Consider the following 22,801-nt stretch of genomic DNA (forward strand, 5'->3'; position numbering starts at 1 on the left):
GAGTCAAGTGAGTCTACTGAGTCAAGTGAGTCTACTGAGTCAAGTGAGTCTACTGAGTCAAGTGAGTCTACTGAGTCAAGTGAGTCTACTGAGTCAAGTCCAGTGAAGCGCCGTCGCAGAAGGAGAAGGAGGACTCGCTCGGCTCGTCAGGCTCCAGTGAGCGTACCCAGACTTCTCGCCCTGCCGGCCCCGCCTCTGCGCCTCGCCCTGCCTGCGCCCTTCAAGCTCCGGAAGGCCTTTCCTGAACCCGTGGATTTCCCCAAGTATTTTTTGGGGGGGGGCCAAGGGTCCGGTGAGGAGACCATGAGGGCTGCGCCGCCACGGTCGTCTGCAGGGGCTTCACCACCCTGGCCTTCGCCTCGTCCGGCTCCGCCCTGGACGCCCGAGGGTCCGACAGCTCCGCCCTGGACGCCCGAGGGTCCGACAGCTCCGCCGTGGCCACGCCGTCATCCAGCTCCGCCGTGGCCACGCCCGCATCCAGCTCCGCCGTGGCCACGCCCGCATCCAGCTCCGCCGTGGCCACGCCCGCATCCAGCTCCGCCGTGGCCACGCCCGCATCCAGCTCCGCCGTGGCCACGCCCGCATCCAGCTCCGCCGTGGTCTCCTGGTCTGTCAGGTCTGCCCACGCTCCACGGCCCAGGCCCGCCTTGCCTAGGTCCAGGTCCTGTTCCCCTGTATGGGCCTGGCCCCCCATCCCCACCCAAGACCGCCCTCCTGGACTTTTTTGGTGTTATTGGGCGTCAGGAGCCGCCCTTAAGGGGGGGGTTATGTCGTAATGTGGGTTTTGTGTCTTGTCTTGTTTTGTCATGTTCAGTGGTTCCCTGTCTTGTTTATTAGTGATCCCAGGTGTTTCTCGTTCTCCACGCCCCCTGGTTATCCTGTTAGCTCATTTGTACTTCATTATTTAAGCCCTGTGTTTCTGCCCTGTCCTTGTGAGTTGTTGCATGAATGTATGTATGCTAACGTTGATGATTCCTGGTAACCTGTTCCCGAGTCCTTGTAACCTGTTCCTGTCTGAGTTTATAGTTTGTTATTAAAGCCACACTGCATTTGGATCCAGCCTCCTCCATTTCTACATCACCAGCATTACAGGACACTACAATATATATATATATATATATATATATATATATATATATATATATATATATATATATATATATTTCTATCAATGCATCTATTAATGTGTCACTATATGTACTCTGTGTGTCTCTAAGTCAATGTGTAAATGTAAATTAAATCCTAAATATAACTAAACAAATCGCACTATAAATGTCACTATATCACCAAAAATCCGCTATCTCAAAACCAAACTCCTCTCACAAAAACCCACGATATGAAAATGCGTTGACAAAACTTTTATACTGTGTGATTGTGTGATTTGTTCCCGAACCGACCAATCAATGAAACCCTGATTCGGAGGAGCACTCCACCTGATGAAACACTTAGACGCTTCATTTAGCCGTTGTCATGTGACGTGGGTGTTTTGAATCACGCTTCGGATCAGTGTTTCGAATCATCTTTGCTTCGGGATCTCGCAAAGCTTCGGAACGTCTGTTTCGCACCAGCCATCCTTACTGGATTGTGAGTATGGATTACCCTATTAAACATACTGCTAATGGATCTGTCTTTCCCTGTGTGTGTTTGTGACAAGTGAACTGGCAGTGAAATCTGTCTTCATTATGTAACATATATTCACAAAGGCATCAGAGATCACAATATGCATAGATACACATATACAATATAATATTTTTATAAAAAGAATGACCAAACCATCAGTTATCAAATTAAAAAAAAAATTTTTTGAGTAAAGACCTTTGAATCTGTTTTATTCATTTTCATTCAACGGGTAAAAAATACAGATGGCCCGGCAGAAACAGTTCAAAAGCAGAGGCGAGAAGACGCTCTTATCATTCTTAAAGTCCCTGTAAAATCAAAATGAAGTATGTGTTCTGAGTTTGTCATATCACAGAAAAATGTATTAGCCACCCAGCCAAATTTGAATGATAAAAAAAGCTATCAAAATCTTGAAAAAATGAGCAGTACTACTGCTCTCATATGCTGGGGGCGTGTCCGCTGGCTGCGCTGTAACCACGCCCACGCACGGGACAGCTGCCGTTGCCAAACTCAAGATAGACAGCGTTTGAAATATTGCTCAATTTTGATGCAACCAAACATATGTCATTCTTTCTTGAAGATCAAATTCAAAACTTTTAAGTTGACTTGCTGCATCTGGTCCTTTTGAATCTGGTCCTTTTGAAACAAAAAGCATATACAAACATTTCTTTTAAGGTCTTTTTTCATAATATAACTTCAAAAATGCAAAAAAATGAAACATGCCAAGATGGGACCTGCAACTCTGTATGATGTCTACCTATCTAACAGAGGACCTGTGTGTGAACAGTGAAGTGAACTGGCAGTGCAGTCTGTCTTCATTTTGTAACTTTTCTATATATATAAAAATATATATATGATTTCCATTACACGAGAGTAGATGTTAAAACTTCATGCTGATTTGTACTCGGCTTTTGCCAAGATAAGCACCAACTAAGACATAGCTTTACAGTAATCTATGCTTCTCCGTCCATTTACGCTTCTTTCCATATGGTGATGTAAATCTCCTTCTGTCTAGTGTTAACACGCGTCAGCACACACAACGGCTTCAACCACAGTGCAGTCCCCCCATGACAACCGTCTGGATTGAGCGGAGTAGGGGACATCTCTAGGGTCTTCAAGTGGGCACCTTCCATCCTCAGTGTTTCGTCGACTAGCCCACGACACCTCAAGAGGGCTCGACAGTGACTCTGGCGTCCCAGAGTCACCCCCCTCCGTCCCCCACTCAACTCAGCCCAGCTTACTGACCTCTACATCCCTCCTGCTGCTGAGACCTAACCACAATCTCTCCGCAACCCAACCATACGCGCCAACCCGTTTGACTAAGGCTGTCGAGCCCCACTGGTGCGTTAATATGCAGTTTCAGTGGCAACGGTTCCGTATGGCATAGCACCTACCGCAAAACACAATATCTGCCCAAGCACCCGTCATTCACGCAATATACACAGGAACGTAATGACTGTAAATGCTATACAACCTATACAAATGAACCAACAGACTCTTCAAGTTTTCAAGAATTCTACGAAACCGCAGCATGGCGGTCTGTACACAGCCAGCTAGAATCTTTCTGTCTCAACCACAGCCAGTTGCGGCTCCTTTCTGTTTCTTCAGATAAGTTCTTTACTGTGCGACGCAACTCTTGGCCACTGAATCCGACGTCTCTGAGGAACCGGGTTGTAGAGTGTGCCACAAAACCTCGACATATATATATATGTTCACACAGTCATCAGAAATCACAATATGCATAGATAAACATATACAATTAAAAAAAAATGACCAACCCCATCTGTTATCAAAAAAATTTATTGCTCAAAGAAAGATCAATTAAATAAATACAGACGGCCCGACGGTAACAGTTCAAAAGCAGAGGCGAGAAGACGCCTCTTATCATTCTTAATATTATTTTTCTTATTTAACACTCTCTCTTCATAGATACTTTCTATGCTTTGTTATGGAGTCCCTAAAAATTTACTTGCCATTGTTATGTGCCATTGCACACACACACATACATATCTATATTACTAACAGAGCACTGTCGCTCAAACACTGGCAAAGAGGGGACCTTTGAACGATTTCTATCCAACCAAGTGGGGACTTATAGCCTGCAATGGAACTCTGTGTGTGTGTGTGTGTGTGTGTGTGTGTGTGTGTGTGTGTGTGTGTGTGTGTGTGTGTGTGTGTGTGTGTGTGTGTGTGTGTGTGTGTGAACAGTGAAGTGAACTGGCAGTGAAGTCTGTCTTCATTATGTAACTTTATATATATATATATATATATCAGGCTTGTGCAAATTTCAGAATTGGCGTCCATTCAATTCATGAATTGGAATTTGAATTGAATTGACTCCGCCCCACAGGAAGTTGAATTTTAATTTTAATGACAAGAAGTGAAATTTAAATTCATGGCAATTCAAAGAAATTCTACACAGTCGCACATAGGGTGACCACCATCAAACAAACCAAATGTGGGACATGTTACCAACACTAAAACATAACCTGAAACTGTTATATAATGTCCATTTAACTTAATAAAAACATTTGTAACATAACATGTCTTTATTTTACTTGCCATTTTAATTCAACATCACTGAGCAAGGCAGCAGCCATCATGCAGATCACTATTTCTGGAACAGTTCTGACAAAGTCCAACTAAAATCCAACAAAATAAATAATGAACAAATTAAATATAAAACAACATGAAATTAGTTTATTGACAGCCTTAAGAATTATATATTCTATATATATAATATATTCTTAATAATATATTAAGAATATATTACACCAAACACTTTCATATTTTTAGAAAGGATGTGAATTAAAACAACTACAGCAGGCAATAAGTTGATAAATTCTGTTAAATTAAAATTTTAATTTACCCAATTATCAATTTGTTTTCTGACAGGGAACACATGGAACGAATCCCCGCTCAACATTTTGATTGACAACCTACTAGTGACCGTGTTTACTCCTTTCTTTTCAACCATTGGATATGATTTTAAAAATGGCTGTTGTATTTGTACTTCTGACAAAGCGCTGTTAAATATAGGTGAAAAACTACGGCGCAAAAAGAATAAATAAAATGCTTTCTTAAAAAGGCAAAAGAACGATGCACATTTTCTTAATATGATAATTAAAAACAAACAGACTGATAAAAATGCGGGATATTTTCTCAATATGCGACGTGGGGGACAAGGGGTGAAAATGCTGTGCGGTACAACACAAAGCGTGACGGGTGGTCACCCTAGTCACACAACAGAAAGAATATGTTGAATCTCACATACATTCAGCGTTAGGAAGGTTACTTTGGAAATGTAATTGCTTACTGTTATAAGTTACCCTTTATGAATGTGGTTTGGATTATTTTATTTGGATTACTATATCAATGTGAATCAATTTCCTTTTAATTTGATTAGTAACTAATTAAATTACACATTTAACCTCAGTAATAGGCTACAACTAAATACAATTACATTCATTTTGTCATTCAATAACATAATTTCATTACAGTTAAGGGACGTTTGCCACTATATATTTAAAACAATAATATATTAGTAAAAACCTAAAGTAATATTGACAAACTATATATCATTTGAAAGCTTAAAATCTCTAGTTTTCATATTTGGTGGCTGTTTTCTAAAATAAATTACAGAGGAGCAGTAATTTATCAATTTGCAACAAGAATATTTCATATTAATTAGGAGTATTTAGGCCTTTATTTTGAAATAGCAATAAACATGAAAAATTATGAAGGATTGGTAGAAACCTCAGTTTGTTTTCATGCCAAGAGTTCAAAAGATAACACCAATTCCATTTTATGAGAAAAAAAGGTCTGAAAACGTTTTAAATATAAAGAAAAATTTTATGGATTCTCGATTTGTGATGCGGCTGCGAGCTATAACGCACATATGTGGTCTTTTTTTATGCATTTATTAGAGGTTGAATTCAAATCAAATACTGCCAAACCACCCATACTACTTCTGAATAGGATGTCTACTTCATAAATTGTATGACAATTATGGAAATACATGGTTCAGACCACTCAAAACATATATGAAAATGGAGGCGCCCTTATATGGGCAGTAATGGAGTCTGGTGTTCACCTAGTGAAAAAGTTGGGTACTGCGCCTGAATAAAATCTTACTGAAAACTCATTTTTTGAGATATCAACCTAAAATTTGGAACACAACTTGTTCAGATTTTTGGCTTTAATTTTCTTGCAGTTTTAGAGTAAAACATGTTTTGTAATATATATATATTTTATATAAAATATTAATGATTATATTTTACATTAAATAATTTCATAAACTTAAACTTATATAACTTTTTTTCTATTTCATTTTTAATAATTTCTACACTTCTACAATAATCTGGAAAATGTCTGGAAAAAAAACAAGACCAACCATAGGTCAATATTCCAAAGCATTCTTGAATTACAACCATTTAAGTTTGGATAATGATTTTTATGTCTATGCAAAAAAAGGGGGGAGGGGGGGGGGGTGACAGTTAAGGGGTTAACTCACTCCTCAACCCTGCATACATTTTGTTCTAATATATATATATATATATATATATATATATATATATATATAGCCTAACCCTATGTAACAAATGTCCACCTAAAATTGTTTTTTTTCCTTCTAAAGATTTACTAAAGTAATTTTGGGAGTCATGTTTTATCATGTTCTGAGTCATGTTTTATCATGTTCCACAAAATTAAAATTACAATAAATCAAACTTAATTATTTGTTCTGTGACTAGAGCTTTTAACATTCATTGCTGGGGGAAAATATTTCCTGTTAATGTAATCTGTACAAGTAGTTCAAACTAATATAATTTATAGAATATGTAATGTAATCATATGTGACATATACTGTAAAGCTTCATTGTTAAACACTTCACTTAAAATATCTATATGAATTTCTTAGAATTTGTTTTGAATTGCAATTCTGCTTCCTTTAATTCAAATTTGAATTGTAATTGTAGATCCTGTTTTTGACATCAATTCAAATTCAATTCAAATTCGAGAATTGAATTTGAATTTAGGAGTCATTCTCAATTCAATTCTGAATTGTGCACAAGCCTTATATATATATATATATATACAGGGACGTGCACAGGGGGGTTGCTCAGGTTGCCCGGGCAACTGCCCATATGCCCTTCTCGACTCAGGTTGCCCTTCCGAGAAAAAAATTATAAAATCGTACAATGGCTGCAGAATTTCACATAGGCCTAGATAAATTTTTTATTTATTTTTTTTAAATCGCAAAGCCTCATTCACTTCCATTCGTGCACCGAAAGTGAAAGTCAGTAAGGGAAGGGCAAACTGTTTACGTGGCTGCAGCGCAAATTACTTAAGGCCCCGCCTCCATCTCATGTCATAGCGTGTCAATTAATGTGTACAACATCCATGACAAAATGAAGCGAAACTATCCTTCTGGTCACGAAAAGATGAAGAAGAAAAAACCCATGAGAGTGAATTGCGGGAACAACAATCAGGTAAACTTGTGTTCTCTCCTCTCTAAGTTTGATGTCAGCAAAGTTTGAGATTTTTCGGTCTTGCTAACCTAGCTGGGCAGGCAGTGCATCTCTTGCATCACTTTGTGCCTGACAAAAGTGAGAGTAAAATAAAAAAAATTATTACGTTTGTTTTTGATAAACGACAAAGTGCAACGGTGTTTGTTTACTGCAGCTCGGAAAACATAACCGCGTCGCGTGTGTTATCGTGCGTTCATATGCGCGTGCACGAAATGAAACTCGCATTTTTCAAGCAGAAATATGTGGAGACCAGACATACTGTACAATACATGCACGTGAATGATGGCACTCCCAATCAAAGTCACATTTATAAAACAAGAAACTGATTATCTAGTCTCAGTGTAGTTAAAAACTCTAAACAACTGCACTAATTATGCAAGATAGAAATCAATGTATTGACAATTTGACATTGATTGACTATTGATTTATAGGCTATATTGAATTTAAAATGTTGATTAGCTGGACATACTGGTCAATATGGATGCACATCCCTCAGTAAATAATAACCATAAATCAAGAATTGCTTCAACATGCATAATAATAAATAAATAAAAATCATACTGATGCCAAAAATACCCAGGCTGTAGAGAGAACCAAAGTTAATCCCAAAAGCCAAAGCTCAGGGTTATAATTTATTATTTTCTTCTTATTTATGTTTACGTTAATATTCACTTGTTATGTCAACATTCTATAGAAAATACTCTATTCAAAAAATATTGTTTGTTTGAACCTCATTCTGTTCTATATTGTTGTACTTATTCTTTGACTGTTTTGTTTCAAGGAGGGAGGATTGTATTGGGAGCACTGAAGTGTCAGGTGTGATTGTGTGGCAATGGCAAATGGTTTACATAGCTCACGGCGTCACAGGTCAGGTAGAGGGCCCCTTTTGCTTAGGGCCCCAGGGGGAGTTCAGGATCGGCCCTGGGTTTAGCAGTCGATTCTGTTCCCTACCGGAATTCCTGTTCCCTTTACGCAATCATACCTCAAATCATGCGTAGTTGCCCGTAGCCTACCATCAGAACTGAATACGAGCAAGAAGCACAACTGAATGTACAGGAAGCCCTTTTTTCAGGTCAGAGCAACTGCCCCTCATAATTCCTGTGCACGTCCCTGTATATATATATATATATATATATATATATATATGTGTGTGTTCACACAGGCATCAGAGATCACAATATGCATAGATAAACATATACAATATAATATTAAAAAGAGAATGACCAAACCATCAGTTATCAAAAATTTAAAAAATCATTTTTTTAGGAAAGACTTTTGAATCTTTTTTTACATATAACGGGTAAAAAATACAGACAGCCCGGCGGCAACAGTTCAAAAGCAGAGGCAAGAAGACGCCTCTTATCATTCTTAATATTATTTGTCTTAATTAACGCTCTCTCTTCAAAGATACTTTCTATGCTTTGTTATGCAGTCCCTTTAGGGATTATGACAAAAAATAGCTCTTTAAGGTAACGATTTCTATGATTTAATGCATAAATAATTATTTTTTTAATCAAATTGAACTCGGTCCCCAGTTGGATGGTAAAGAACGATACCAGTGTGGCTGCTTTGTACATTTCTTGCCATCATAAACACACTGTAAAGATTTTGGAGGTCAATCTCAAAATGTTATGTTGACTTGCTGCACTGAACATTTTTAGTTGGTTCAGTTGAAATATATGAAGTAGGGATGTTCATTTAACATGTTTTTCTGACTGACAGCTGATGCTTGTTAACCAGTAATCATCAGTTAACTTGCATGATTTGAATGTTAGATTATAATTAAATGGAATGAAGTGTCTGTGACCCATTCAAATACCTCAAAAATGTAGATTTACATGTGCAAATAGCAGGATAAACAACAGAACATGCGGATTCACACACCGTTACATCAAGCACCCGCAGTGCTTCTGTGAACACAGTAAACCAGAAAAAAGTGTATATATGATAAAAAGGCCTACTCAAATGAACAATTAACAAAACTAAAGTGGGATAAATAGTACACGCTTTAGGGTCTGTTTACACGACATCATTTTCAACTGAAAAACTTTTCATGCGTTTTGGCCGTTTATTTACACGAAAATGCCATTTTGGCCTTTAAAAAGCCTTTAAAAACGAGTTTAAAAGTGCAAGGTTTTGAAAACGATGCCTTTACTATCTGCATGTAAACAACATAAATGTGAATTTGTGAAAATGGTACGTCATTCCACGTCTCTATAGCACGTATTGTGTTCATCGTGCAAGTTATATGTGAAAAGGAGTTTTTACATGAATATGATTCGCATGGGTAGGTTTAGAGTAGGTTTAGTAGTGGTGTGGGATACGCATGTATTATACGTTTGGTTAGGATTAGTGGTCTGGTGTGTGTGTGTATTATACGCAATAAAGTGCGTATCATATGCACGTAAAATAAGAATTTTCGTGTAAAAATTGTACGATAAACAATGCGTGCTATAGAGATGCATTTTCATGAGATCGGGCTGGTCAAGCACAAGCATATAACATGTTCACATGCGTACTTATGATCATATTTTCACACGTTCATGAGTATTACGTGTTTGCGGGGTTTTTTTTTTGATAAAGTGACATCAACTACTGGCCTGGCTTGCATAATACAGCCCTTTTAGTGTTTATAGGGTTTGTTTGTGAACAAGGTTGTAGTTGTATTTAACAATATTTTACATTTTACACTGAGTTTTGACTGATATGTGTAGTGTGTTACTTTAGTTTGAAAATTAATTAAATTATCTTTTTAACTGTTAACTGGTTTCAATCTTATTTATGGGCAAGAAAGTTTTTGGTCAGGATAGGTAATTTCTCCTCTTCTGTCGCTCACCTCCACAAGGATCGATCTTGGCGCCCTCCCTTTACTCATTGTAAATGTTACGACAAAACTAAAAACCCTGATACGTCAAATAGACTCTAAAAATAAAAGATATTCAAGACTGTGGTATAAATTATTGAATGATTTGACCATAACTCATTACTATCCTTGAAATTCTAACATAGGTCACTTCATGTGTGTGTGGATTGAGCTCATCCCCCCACAGTCATTTACATCTCAATGCAGGACGGCTTGAAAGGTATTTTAGGTGAACCAGCCTGAGAGCTCACAAAAATACAGTTACCAATGTCCAAGAATCTGTGGAACTTCTCAAATAAACTAGAATAAACTAGAGAAAACGCTGGGATTTACCCATACAAATTTATTTTGTAACGTTTTCTTTTGTTAAAATGTATTTTAAAAAATGAATAAAAACAAGAATTACACTATCTACTGTTAACTGCAGTTTGTTACATTATCCATGTTTACAATACTGTACAAAATTATTCCTAATTTCCCCTAGCAACATTGCTGGGATCAGTCCCGGAATAGACCCTCTGTGAAATAAAGGCAGAATGAATGCCATGTCACATGTATTAACGGTATCTTTACAGGATGTGTGTGAACACACACTGACCCCAGAAAATCCCTGGTAGTGTGGATGAACAAAAATCAAATGATCCCGGGAAAAATTATAAGTGTATTTTCCTGAATCTTTGTGTGAAAGGGGCTTATGTGACCGGGTGAATCAGCCTGAATTTCCAGCAACTTTGCTTTCAAGTAAACCTTTTAAACTTCCCGCGAACGATGCGCTTTCCGGAAGAACTGAAAGAACGCTTCAAACTCACGGACCCAGCGAGGATCATCACACACACACGCATTCTTGCTCAGCACCAAAGATCCAGGATGCAAGTATTATTTCTATCAAGATTTAGTTTAACAAACCACTTACTGGTGTATAATTTATAAGGCGTTTTCCTTATGGGCCTACAGTATATGTCCCCACAAGGACAAGGATTTTGGATATTGCCATCTTTGTAGAGACATTTTGTCCACATAATGTGTAGTTTACCAGGACACTCACACAACAAAGTGGTTATAATCTAAGAAAAATCATTTATGTAAAAAGAATTCATTACATTTGGTATCTGTATCAGAAACTGCAAACAAAGTAGAAACTACATCAGAATCTGTATATAAAAATCTATAGATGTACCAAATGATCGACTAACCATTAAGATCAGTTGGATTAAATAGACAAATGTATTAAACTGAATGAAAAGAGATGCAAATGAAAAGTTTGAGAGTAATAGCATTATGAAAGGCAGCTACTGTGAATGAAACATTTATATAGATGAAACCGTTATTTTGTGTAGTGAAAAGTATACTTTCTGATTTTGATTATCTTACAAACACAATTGAAAACATGAAAGGCTTGAAAAAAAGTGCATTTTTTATGATCTGTTGTGATTTTAGCTCTAAGACTTGTGAAAATAGTACCAAAGCGAATAAACTAATAATTAAATGTTAACAGTTGATATGCATTATTTTCAAAGTGTACCAATAAACATTTTGAGATCATGCACTCAAGACAAATTTCGTTTTAGGTAAAATGGGCCAGCTGGTCTGGTAATGTGACCCATCCCTGATTTATCCAAAATGATTTGTTACACACATTATCAACCAAACATTCAATATTTTTAAGACACCCAAAAGCATGTGGCCTAGACTATGATGAATAAAATTCATCTGTTCACTCAATGCATGTGTACAATTCAAAACAACTGATAGAACATGTTATGTTGACATTAAAATTTAATGAAATCCGGATATCAGAAATCTGGATGAAAATTAACTATACAAAATTAGAAAAAAAATATATGGGACTACAGCAAGTGCAACATCTTCAATAGAAGGAACATTTAAAATAGTAACATTGTAAAACTTATGTCGGTTTTCTCTAAACAATTTGAACTCAAATTGTTTCTACATTTTAAAGAGTTATTTTGCATCTACATTTTGCACCTGTCCTCATATCTTCACTCCACAGATTGAACTTAATTCCTAGTCTTAATTTCTGTTTTTCCTTTCTTCCATCTGACTTGAATTTCCTAACGGTAAAATCATTTCTGTTCTCTAAAAAGTATATGATACATGTCAACTATAAAATAACCAGTGAATGTCAATTTAGAGTATAATTGCTGAAGGTTTAAGGTCACCCACTTTACCCAAAACTTTGGGTTCACTTTATCTAACACATTCAGCCAAAGTGGGTCAGCAATATTTAAGCAACAAACCAGGAAGAGTCCCACATTGGTTTACATTTAGTAAGAAACCTTATAACTTAGAAAATAAAATCTTGTGTCAGAGGGTTTTCTACCTTTAACCATTAGAGTTGCCCACCAGTGTCATATTGCATCAACCAAAGCCATTTTATCATTTAGAGAAATCGTGTCAATTTAAAGACCATTGTCATGCTCTAAAAGTGAAAACCCATTGAGCACAGTACTTAAACTGCCCACTTTACCAGATAGTCCACTTTACCTGCATTCACCCTACATATATTTTTAAGAGTGGAGCTATTTACTACTGGGAGCTATGGCCAAAAAGTCTCTGAAAAGACCAAAACAAAAACATGAATTGTTGGATGCCAGGACCTTTTAAAACCATTGAAAGTTTGTTATGGCAATAACTCTAGGGATATACTTTCAGGGTATTAAGGATCACTTTAATGTAGAACACAGATAAAGATTACACAAGGAAAATCATGATTATCCTATTTGAATCTGCTTTTCCACCAGATCCAACTCAGTGCCGTCCTCCACAGCTTTTCTTGGGGGGCAGTTCAGTCTTCTGCCACAGACTTGGACTAGTAATACCAATCACGCCTAGGGCAATTATCTGTCCCGAATTCCCATTCAGTTCACTCTGCTCATCTGACCCCATTCCCAGATCATCCTCCTTCTCATGAACCACCACCGAACGTCCCAGAATGGAATGAGCCCCGAAGAGCTTGGCCTCTGGGAGACTTAGGAACTGCCTTATAACTCCTTGCTCAGAAGCAAAGTTGCCCAGGTCTCCAGGATGATGAGGGTGGTCAACACCATTGGGATTGTAATGAGGACCAACAGTGTTGCTGCCTTGACTGAGGTCTCCATACCGATGGATGTCAATGGCACGCTTTTGATGATCGATGGCAGGCAAACCACGGAGGTTGATTTTCACTTCTAAAATTCCATTGGGGAAGAGCTGCTTGAAGAGGATTTGCCCATAGATTTTCGGCTGGTAAGGTGGTAAATTGGGGCTGGGAGTTATTTCACAAGTGGCATAAATTGTGTTGTCGAACTCCACGACTTCCGGCTGTGGAGCAACGGCAATCGAACAAACTGGATTTTTAGAGAACTCTCCTCCTTGTATATGCAGCACCAGCAATATCAGAGGGATTTGTAGAATGATTATCTCCATGTTGATCTTTAAAGCCTACAATGAAGACTGGATTCAGTGAAATCATGCCGTTTAAGAACGTAGTATTTTAGATAGAATAAAGTTGAAACCTTTGTTCAAGGGAGTTTTGAGAGCTGAAGTTGTGTTAACTAAAATAGCACAAGATTAGTTTGCATGGGAAAATCATATAAAAGCAATTGTATATTTTTGAATTGTCATGTACCCTTGTGAAAAACTGTGCTTATTTGTATAAGCAAAGTACATTGTTTTAATAATCTTTTTGTTGTGTTTTAAAGAAGTAGACTCATTTTGATGTGTTGACTAACATAATACATTATAATTTGAACTGCCATATGTTATTCAATATTAAATATAAAGTTACACTGAAATTATATTATAGTATATTTTAGTTGACCATAAATGCCCAGTAAATTCAGTAACCATATTTCAAAGACATAACAAGTAATTACATATAAAGATGTGCTTGGGTCAAACAAATGACTTTATGGTTTCAATGCAGTTAGCTGAAACTATAATCCATTTTCATTTAATTGGATAGGCCTACACATGCAATTAAGTCTGAAAACACTACATTCTTGCACTTATGTAGATTTTAAAGTTTTATTTCTATAAAAGCATGCTAAAGTTTACTTTTTCACAAGGGCAGGTAAAATAAAAGACAAAACATTCATACTTTTGATTAAACTTACTTTTTTTTAGTTGTACTAAATTCAAGTCAATATTTGCAAGAATGGAGAGAGAGAAAAAACACACACCAAAAACAGCAAAGGTAAATTACCGTATAGCTGAAAAGTTGTCCTTAATCCGTGAGCAGACTGAATATTGCAGCCACAAAAATACTCCAACACTTAATCCGTGTGCAATCTTGAACTGGGGTTGAGAGAATGTTCCTTTGCAATCAAACTGTTGGCTGCTTTTCTAGGAACGTGGAGCTACATGTTAACCATGCTAGTCAGTTTGGTCCTAATTAGGTCCACCTGTGTTTCATTTAGCTCCCTTTGTTTGCTTGCCTGTGTATAACACTTTTACATTGCACCATGTGTGCTGCAGTGTAGATTATCTTCATTGTTTTGAGTTTATTAAAAGAAGGACTACTATAGATTCCTCTCTTCTTCATTTGGTGACTCAACTGTGACACATTCATTCTTAGTTAGTGTACAATTCCACTTGAAGTTCATGCTTGACACCACTCCTTATAGCAGATATTCATCTCACATAAGTGAATATCTGACAGTTGTTCTTTTTCAAGAAACCATTTCTACATGCTCTGTCCCAAACCGGACAAGCCTATATTTCACATGTAATTGGACTGTTATTTAATTGTCTTTGAAGGCAGAAGTACAAATGTCTGGAGGACTGGTTCTTCTATGGCATTAATGTTAAAATCCCAGTTTATTAGCTAAACAAGTGAGAATGAGTAAACAAGCTTCAGCAACTTTCAAAAGATTGATTTATTTATTTACTTTTTTCTTTGGTTAACCATATTTTAGGGACAGATTTGTCCCCAGAAATAAGCTTAACCTGAAAAAAATCGGAAAGGTGTGAAAGGTAAAATAAACTCTAAAAAGATAAAAATCCACCGTATGCTAATGATTGCGAAGTGTGGCAGTGTTCTATGCTTCTTAAACCAACTGCTCAAAGGTTTCTACTATAAATTTGACTGTTTATTTTAGACTTTGCTAATTTATGACATCTTGAGTAATTTCTTTTTGAGAAATATTTTTTTTTTTCATGCTTTTTGTACAATCTTAAGAGAAGAGCTGACGTTTAATTTTAATTCATTGATTCATTTATCAGCCTATTATCTGCTAAGTTATTCCCATAGCTATGCACATAAGTATATATATACACACTTTTTACAACTTTTTACAACTTTACACTTTTTACAACTGTGCCGTCTGTTCCGGAGCCGGTGCCGTCTGTTCCGCCCTGGCCACCCTCTAAACCGTCTCCGCTTCGCCCTGGCCACCCTCTAAACCGTCACCCCCTGTCTCTTTTCCCTTCCATGGACCTGGCCCCCCATCCCTCCCCCTGATCCTCCACCGTTCCACCTCCCTCCTGGGGTGTATTCCAGAAAGCAAGGTTAACTTACCGTCAGATAAACCTTGAACTCTTGGTTGGTTAACCCCAAACTTGCTTACTCTGGGTATGTCGGTTCCAAAACACCTATGTTGAGTTAGTTTAATCAACCTCCTATTGGTAACCCAGAGTTAATGCGCGCGCACGGCGAGTACATAAAGACATTTTCAATGGATCGCCGATTTCAGGAGTCACCATGGAAACCAAGGGAGAAAAAAAGCGAGCTACATACGATACTTCGGTGAAACTGAGTTGGAGGTTTTAATGCTTGCTTATGAAGACTATAAGCCCATTATAACAAAAAAAAAACAAAAAAAGCAATACTGCTGCATCAGCAAAAGAAAGTTGGCTTGGCAAATAATAATGGACAGAGTAAATGCGTGAGTTTAGAAAATTATAAATGGAGTATTTTCCCCTTGTGAGTCACAAAAATATGGGAAAATACCCCATTTGTAATTTGTGACGCAAAAATTCTTTGGGGGCATGTAGTAAAAATAGACAAGTATTTACTTGTTGGCCTCCATACATTTCTTAATATTACAGTAGTAATGCGCATAATTGGCTAGTATATTGTTTTATCAGGTGTAATCCTTCTGGAGCCAGAAGAAGTGTAAGCAAAGTCAAAATGAAACACAAAAACATTCTCCAGCAAGGTAATATTTTCTAAACTTACTAAACTTGTTACTGACGCCATGTAATTTAGTATTAAATGTAATTTAGTTTTCTATGTAGCCAATAGAAAAAAGGCTGAGGCCAGTAAAACAGGTGGGGGTCCACTCCACCGTCCCTCACCCCAGCTGAGGAGCTGGCACTGTCTCTTAATAAAGGGCGACCTGTGGTCGATGGGATTCCAGGGGGCAGTTCGTCAGACTCAGCTACCAAGACAAGTAGCTTAGTAAAATGTAGGTGTACCATATTAATACTTATGTTTATTGATAATACTTATGTTTACCTACTGTTTTTGTCAGTGTTTTAATAAAGAAAATCATCAACACTGTCACCATTTTAAAAAGGCATTTTGAATTCATTTTACAGTCATTGATTCACTTGTGCAGTATGCATGCTGCTTTGACTGCATATGCTGTATACTGTAATCTTATTACTAGTACTTAGATGTTCCTAATTTCCTTCTTTATTAGTTGTATTTGTTTAAGAATATACATTGAGTATTGAATATGCATGATTATCTTATTGGTTTAATTATCTTGCAGTTGCTGATGGCCACATTGTATTGTTGGATCCTCCTGCAACACCACACTCTGTCACAGTTGTAAGTGATTATTGTCTCAAGGTTTCTGTTTGCTAGACCAAGCATCCTTCCTTATTTTCACTGTAGGATGATGATGAAGAGACCACTTCTGCTGTGACAGAAACAGAAAATGTGGGGATTTATTGTTGAATGAAATCTAAAGCAATAAATACAAATGTATTTTGTTACAGGAAATAAAGAAACAATGAACAACACTTGACTGTTAACTGGTTTTAATTAAAGTGATTTTGGCAAATCATGTCTCATACCACCCTGCCAACTCTTTGGTCTACCGGGTCCACTGGGTTCCTCTTGGCCAAATATTACCTAATTAGTGGGGACCAGTAATGAGGGTGATTTAATGGTTCAAACACCCAAACATTTAGCACCCAAAAAATCTATTGTCACCTGCACATTGATGCTATGGATTGACTTCCTATTAACATAGTCTCCTTCATTGACTGAAGGAGCTTTAATGGGAATGTGGGTTCCATCAATGCACCCAATCACATTTGGGAACCCTGAAATTGAAAGTTATATAATTAGAAACATTTAAAATTATTGTGACTGTATAAAGTAGGGTTAGATTAAGTAGTGCTAGGTAACTAAAATGGTCAGGGCACGCCATGTTCTGTCACCTCTCTGAAACAAACTAACTCTGGAACATAACCTGCTCCGTAGCACGTTAAGTTCAGAGAGTGAGTTGCTATGACTACTAACATACCCTGAAAGTTACCTCTGTTTTTGGAACCGAAAGTTGAGGTTATCCACTTACTTACTCTTAAACATACCCGGGTATGTCACATAACCTGCTTTCTGGAATAGACCCCTGGGATGTATTCCAGAAAGCTGGGTTAATTTACCATCAGATTAACCCTGAACTCTGGGTTGATTAACCCATAACCTGCTTACTCGGGGTATGTCGGTTCCAAAACACCTGTGTCGAGTTAGTTTAATCAACCTACTGCTAATAACCTCGAGTTAATGTGCGCGCACGGCGAACATATAAAGGCATTTTCAATGGAACGCCGAATTCAGGAGTCACCATGGAAACTAAGGGTGAAAAGTTGCGTGCCGCCTACTTCTCCAAAGCAGAGTTAGAAGTTTTAATGTTGGCTTATGAGGAGTTCAAGCCCATTATAATGAAAAAAAGCAATACAGCTGCAAATGCGAGGGAAAGACAATTGGCTTGGCAAAAAATAACTGACAGAGTAAATGCGTACGTTTTTTTTTTTATTACATTTTAAATATGCTTGCCTTTCTTTTGTTAATTTGCAAAGTTGAACAATTGTCTTTTTGAGCATGTGGCATGACTCGACAAGCATTTACTTTTCTCTACATCAGTTTCTTAAGAATACAGTGCAATGTATATTGACAAGAAATATTTAGGCCTCTTGTTTTATAAGGTGTAATCCTTCTGGAGCCAAAATAACTCTTTCCCAAGTCAAAATGAAACACAAAAACATTCTCCAAAAAGGTAATATTTTATTTTAACTGTTGTAAGATCAATGTCTTAAGTTACTTTTACAGTATTCTTCCTATATAGCTAATAGAAAGAAGGCTGAGGCCCGTCTAACTGGCGGGGGTCCACCTCCACCTCCTCTCACCCCATCTGAGGAGTTGGCTCTTTCCCTTAATAAAGGTCGCCCTGTGGTCGATGGTATTCCAGAGGGCACTTCGTCAGACTAAGCTACCTCCCACAACAACTCAAGTGACTTGGTACAATGTAGGTATACCATATTAGTACTTATGATTATTTAGTCATACGTTTGGACAAAACGATCATTAACTCTTGTGATTAGGAAGAAGGCTAAATGCTTCCCAAATGCAGTCATTGTTTCACTTGTGCATTATGCATACATATTCCAGTTTACAGCATATGCTGTATACAGTAATCTGTTTTTTTTTATTCTTGCATGTTCCTAATGCCTTTATTCAGTGTCTGTCATACTTTAGTAATTTATACATTGAGTATCTTTATTTTTTCTTGCAGTTGCTGATGGATGCATTGTATTATTGGATCCTCCTGAAACCACACAGTCTGTCACAATTGTTAGTGATGCATTTTAAGAACCAGTTGCTTTTAGATCTTTCACTTTGTCTGCCGGACAAAGTAACCTTGCATATTTCCACTCTAGGATGATGATGATGAAGAGACCACATCTGCTGTGACAGAATTAGAAAGTGCTGGGAGACCCACAGAGGTATGATGCATATACTGGACAATGCATAGCTTTTTAGATGGAGTGAAAAATGTGTAATTTGTCCTGTGACAGAATCTAGCTGGGGATGTACATGCAGATGATGGTCCATCTACCTCTACACATAATCTTAGCAGTGTAAGAACTTGTCCCTGGTTGTCCTTATTTACATAATGTTACTATGTGGCAGATTTTCTTCTTTAACCATCTTATTTACTTTGCCTTCCTAGTTGTCTGCAAAGGAGCTGTATAAGGTCCATCTATTAAGGCAAATTAAAAAAAAAAACTGACATGGACCTTATACAGCTTCAGATAGAGGAGAAAAGGCTGGCCATTAAAAAGGACAAACTTGAAATAGAACTACTGGAGCATCGCCTTAAGGTGAGAATCATTTGTGAACATGAATCTGTTATTTCTTTTTGTGTGTGTATAAAGCAATAAATACAAATCTGTCATGTCTCTTTTATTTCAGGATATAAAGAAATAGAACACATTAAATAAAGTGATTTTGACAAATCATGTCTCTAAGCCTTCTGCCATCTCTGTGGTCTGCCAGATTCATTGGGTGTTGTTCTAGGTCATCTTCATCAGGACAGGGGGGATGCCTCTCTCCTCTTATTGTGGCAATGTTGTGAAGTACCACACAAGCAACTGTGATGTCACATGCCCTATTTGGAGTGACCCTGAGCCCACGCAGACACTGAAACAATGCCTATGGTCATCTCCACCTTGGCCCGTGTTCTGCTGTGAGACCGGTTGAAGCGTGTCTGTGGTCCGGGCTCAGGATCCGGGTAGGGTGTCGTCATATAGGGGATGCAAGGGTATCCTCTGTCCCCCAGCAAGTAACCATAGAACTGTCCTGTAATGTTAGAGGTGTTTTGTAAATGTAATAAAGACTACAAGCATTTGTCTAACAAAACGTACCCTGTTGAAATTTGTTGCACAGAGATGACTCTCTAAATATTCGGGCGTCATGTACAGACCCAGGCCATTTTGCCTCAACATTAGTGATGAGGTGGGTTCCATCACATATTACCTGTGGAGAACAATAAGTTTATTAGGCCTATTTGTAACACCAATATTAAGGAGCCAAAATATAGCTACCTGTACGTTGATGCTATGCACAGACTTCCTATTAACATAGTCTCCCTCATTGATAGATGGAGCTTTAATCGGAATGTGGGTGCCATCAATGCACCCAATCACGTTTGGGAACCCTGAAATTAAGATTAATTACAAATTTAAGAAGTCTGTGTAGCCTTTATGTGTGTGCAGTCAAAATAAACCTATTAAGAAATGTAATTTAATTGAAGTAGATGACAGAATTTCTGAGAGCAAACCTGCAACCCTGTAGAATTCTTCTTTAATAAAGCGCACAGGTTTATGGCCAGGGAACTGTACAAAAGTGTGTAGAAACCGTTTCAGTGCCATGCATACTGTATGAACGGCTCTACACACGGTTGCCTTTCCCACATGCTCTGCATCGCCCACATTGTAGAGAAAACTCCCCGTAGCGAAAAATCGCAGAGCAATACAAAGAATTTGTTCGGCTCTAAGCGCTGACCCGCGGTTTGTCACGTTTGAGATGTGTGGTTTTAGTAGGTTTGTTAAATAAATTAATGACTCCCTAGAAAAACGATAGCGCTCCTGCAAATATTCGTTAGGATAAGAAAATACATCGATACGTGGTCTTATCACCCTCTCACGGCGGAAAAACCCTCGTATAATCTGTGCCTCTACGTCCACAGGATCCTAATCAAAAGGGCACGCCATGCTCGGAAACCTCTCTGAAACAAACTAACCCTGCAACATAACCTGCCCCGGAGCAGGTTATCCTCAGAGAGTCAGTTGCTATGGTTACTTACATAACCCCAAAGTTACCTCCGTTTTTGGAACCGAAAGCAGAGGTTATCCGCTTACTTACTCCTAAACTTACCCGGGTAAGTCACATAACCTGCTTTCTGGAATACACCCCTGGGGCCCGTTTCAATAAGGAGGTTCAACCAACTCTGAGTTAAAACTTGAACTCTGAGTTGACTTACCCTGAGATGGGAAACTCTGAGTTTTCGGTTTCAGAACAGCTGAAATGAGTAAGGTCAATCAACTCTAAGTTGACTGACTCAGAGTTAAGCGCGTGCACCACAACTATAAAAAGCCATTATCAATGGAGCGCAGATATTATGAGTCACCTTGGTAACAGCACCAGACAAAAAGAGGTCTGCATATTTCTCATCAGCAGTACGCAAACATTTTCTTTTTAAGCAACAGGGCAGCAGCGGCGATCGAGAGAGTTAGTTTGGGAGAAAATAGTTGCTCGAGTCAATGCGTAAGTTTACATTTTAATTAGGCTACTGTTATACAGTGTTGGGTGTAATTACCAAGTAATCTAAATACTGTAATTTAAATAAAGGGATTACTCTTAATTCTTCTGTAATATAAAGTAAAATATGATGTCATTGCATTAAATACTGCATAGACTATAGAACACTTCTGTATAAAACAACAATGGATTTAACATAACATTTTTTAAAGGTATATTTTTAATGTAACCTTCTCTCTCTACACACTTTGGTCAATTCAAGAATAATTCATGCAATTGTACATTGTTAATTTGAAAGCATTAAAAGTGCAGTTTATTGTCTCTTTTTGTATTGTTCAAGTGGTTGAGGTTGATATGGGATTTATAAAGTAATTAGTAATAAGTAGACCAATACTTTCTAGAGATAGTTATTATTACATTAATCTAATTACACTGTTGAAGATGTCATTTGTAGTTAGTAATTAATAACTATTTTAGAGTAACTTACCCAACTGTTATAATATCAGAGGTGAAACTGGAAGAACAGTATGTTATTCAACCTAATTTTAATTTTCATGTAGGTGCAATCCTTCAGGCATTAAAAGAAAATAGCAGCTGAAAAAATGAAATATAAAAACATAATTCAGTCAGGTATGGCTTGAGAATATCATGGATGTAGGCTACCTGACTTTACAAACATTTGACATATTAAATAACTAAATAGCATCCAGTGTCTTGCAGTGCAGCAGCATTTTTGACATAGGTCTAATTAACACAATTAAATGTTCATTCTCATTTGACTTCTACTCAGCCAACAGAAAGAAGGAAGAGACTCCCAAAGATGGAGATGAAGATGAAGATGCTGAGGAGATGGAGATGCAGAGGAGATGGAGATGCAGAGGAGATGCAGAGGAGATGGAGATGCAGAGGAGATGCAGAGGAGATGGAGATGCAGAGGAGATGGAGATGCAGAGGAGATGGAGATGCAGAGGAGATGGAGATGGAGATGCTGAGGAGATGGAGATGCAGAGGAGATGGAGATGCAGAGGAGATGGAGATGGAGATGCTGAGGAGATGGAGATGCAGAGGAGATGCAGAGGAGATGGAGATGCAGAGGAGATGGAGATGCAGAGGAGATGAAGATGCAGAGGAGATGGAGATGCAGAGGAGATGGAGGTGCAGAGGAGATGCAGAGGAGATGGAGATGGAGATGCAGAGGAGATGGAGATGGCCCTGAGCCTGAATGCTGGAAGGCCAATGGCTGAGGGAATTCCTGGAGGGACTTCATCAGAGCCAGTCACTCCCGAAGATTCAAGTGCCTTCATAAAATGTAAGAGGTGTATGTGATTGTGATAAAAATATGTGTTATTTTTTATATAGGGTGTTTTTGATATTTCCATATATTTTACTTTGGGTTGAGTTTTTTGTTGCTCCCAACAGATTCTGATGGTAATATCTGTCTTTTGGAGCCTCCTGTCCCAACAGAACCCCAGGCAGTTGGAAGTAGCCTACTCAATACACCAGAAATTATGACAAATA

The 22,801-nt window shown here is 37.9% G+C and overlaps 1 protein-coding gene and 1 long non-coding RNA gene across 2 annotated transcripts; one reads left to right on the plus strand and one right to left on the minus strand.

The window, feature by feature from the left end:
- Positions 1–12,727: 12,727 nt before the first annotated feature.
- Positions 12,728–14,368, minus strand: LOC143751653 (extracellular superoxide dismutase [Cu-Zn]-like). The gene is made up of 2 exons (XM_077244271.1): positions 14,213–14,368; positions 12,728–13,449 (listed from the first exon to the last, which is right to left on the minus strand). The coding sequence occupies exon 2, from the start codon at positions 13,432–13,434 to the stop codon at positions 12,778–12,780; it is 657 nt and encodes a 218-aa protein (XP_077100386.1). The 5' UTR covers positions 13,435–13,449; positions 14,213–14,368; the 3' UTR covers positions 12,728–12,777.
- An 8,088-nt stretch (positions 14,369–22,456) lies between these two features.
- On the plus strand, positions 22,457–22,801 carry LOC143751459 (uncharacterized). Its single transcript, XR_013207230.1, has 2 exons — positions 22,457–22,592; positions 22,703–22,801. It is a non-coding gene; the product is annotated as an uncharacterized LOC143751459 (long non-coding RNA).

This window comes from Siphateles boraxobius, unplaced genomic scaffold (assembly GCF_051911475.1).
Source record: "Siphateles boraxobius isolate OS27281-9 unplaced genomic scaffold, OSU_SipBor_1 26, whole genome shotgun sequence".
In the NCBI taxonomy this organism is placed as follows: Eukaryota; Metazoa; Chordata; class Actinopteri; order Cypriniformes; family Leuciscidae; genus Siphateles; species Siphateles boraxobius.

Excerpts from the sequence above, each read along its gene's own strand:
- LOC143751653 (XM_077244271.1), bottom strand. The coding sequence starts at position 13,434 with ATGGAGATAATCATTCTACAAATCCCTCTGATATTGCTGGTGCTGCAT.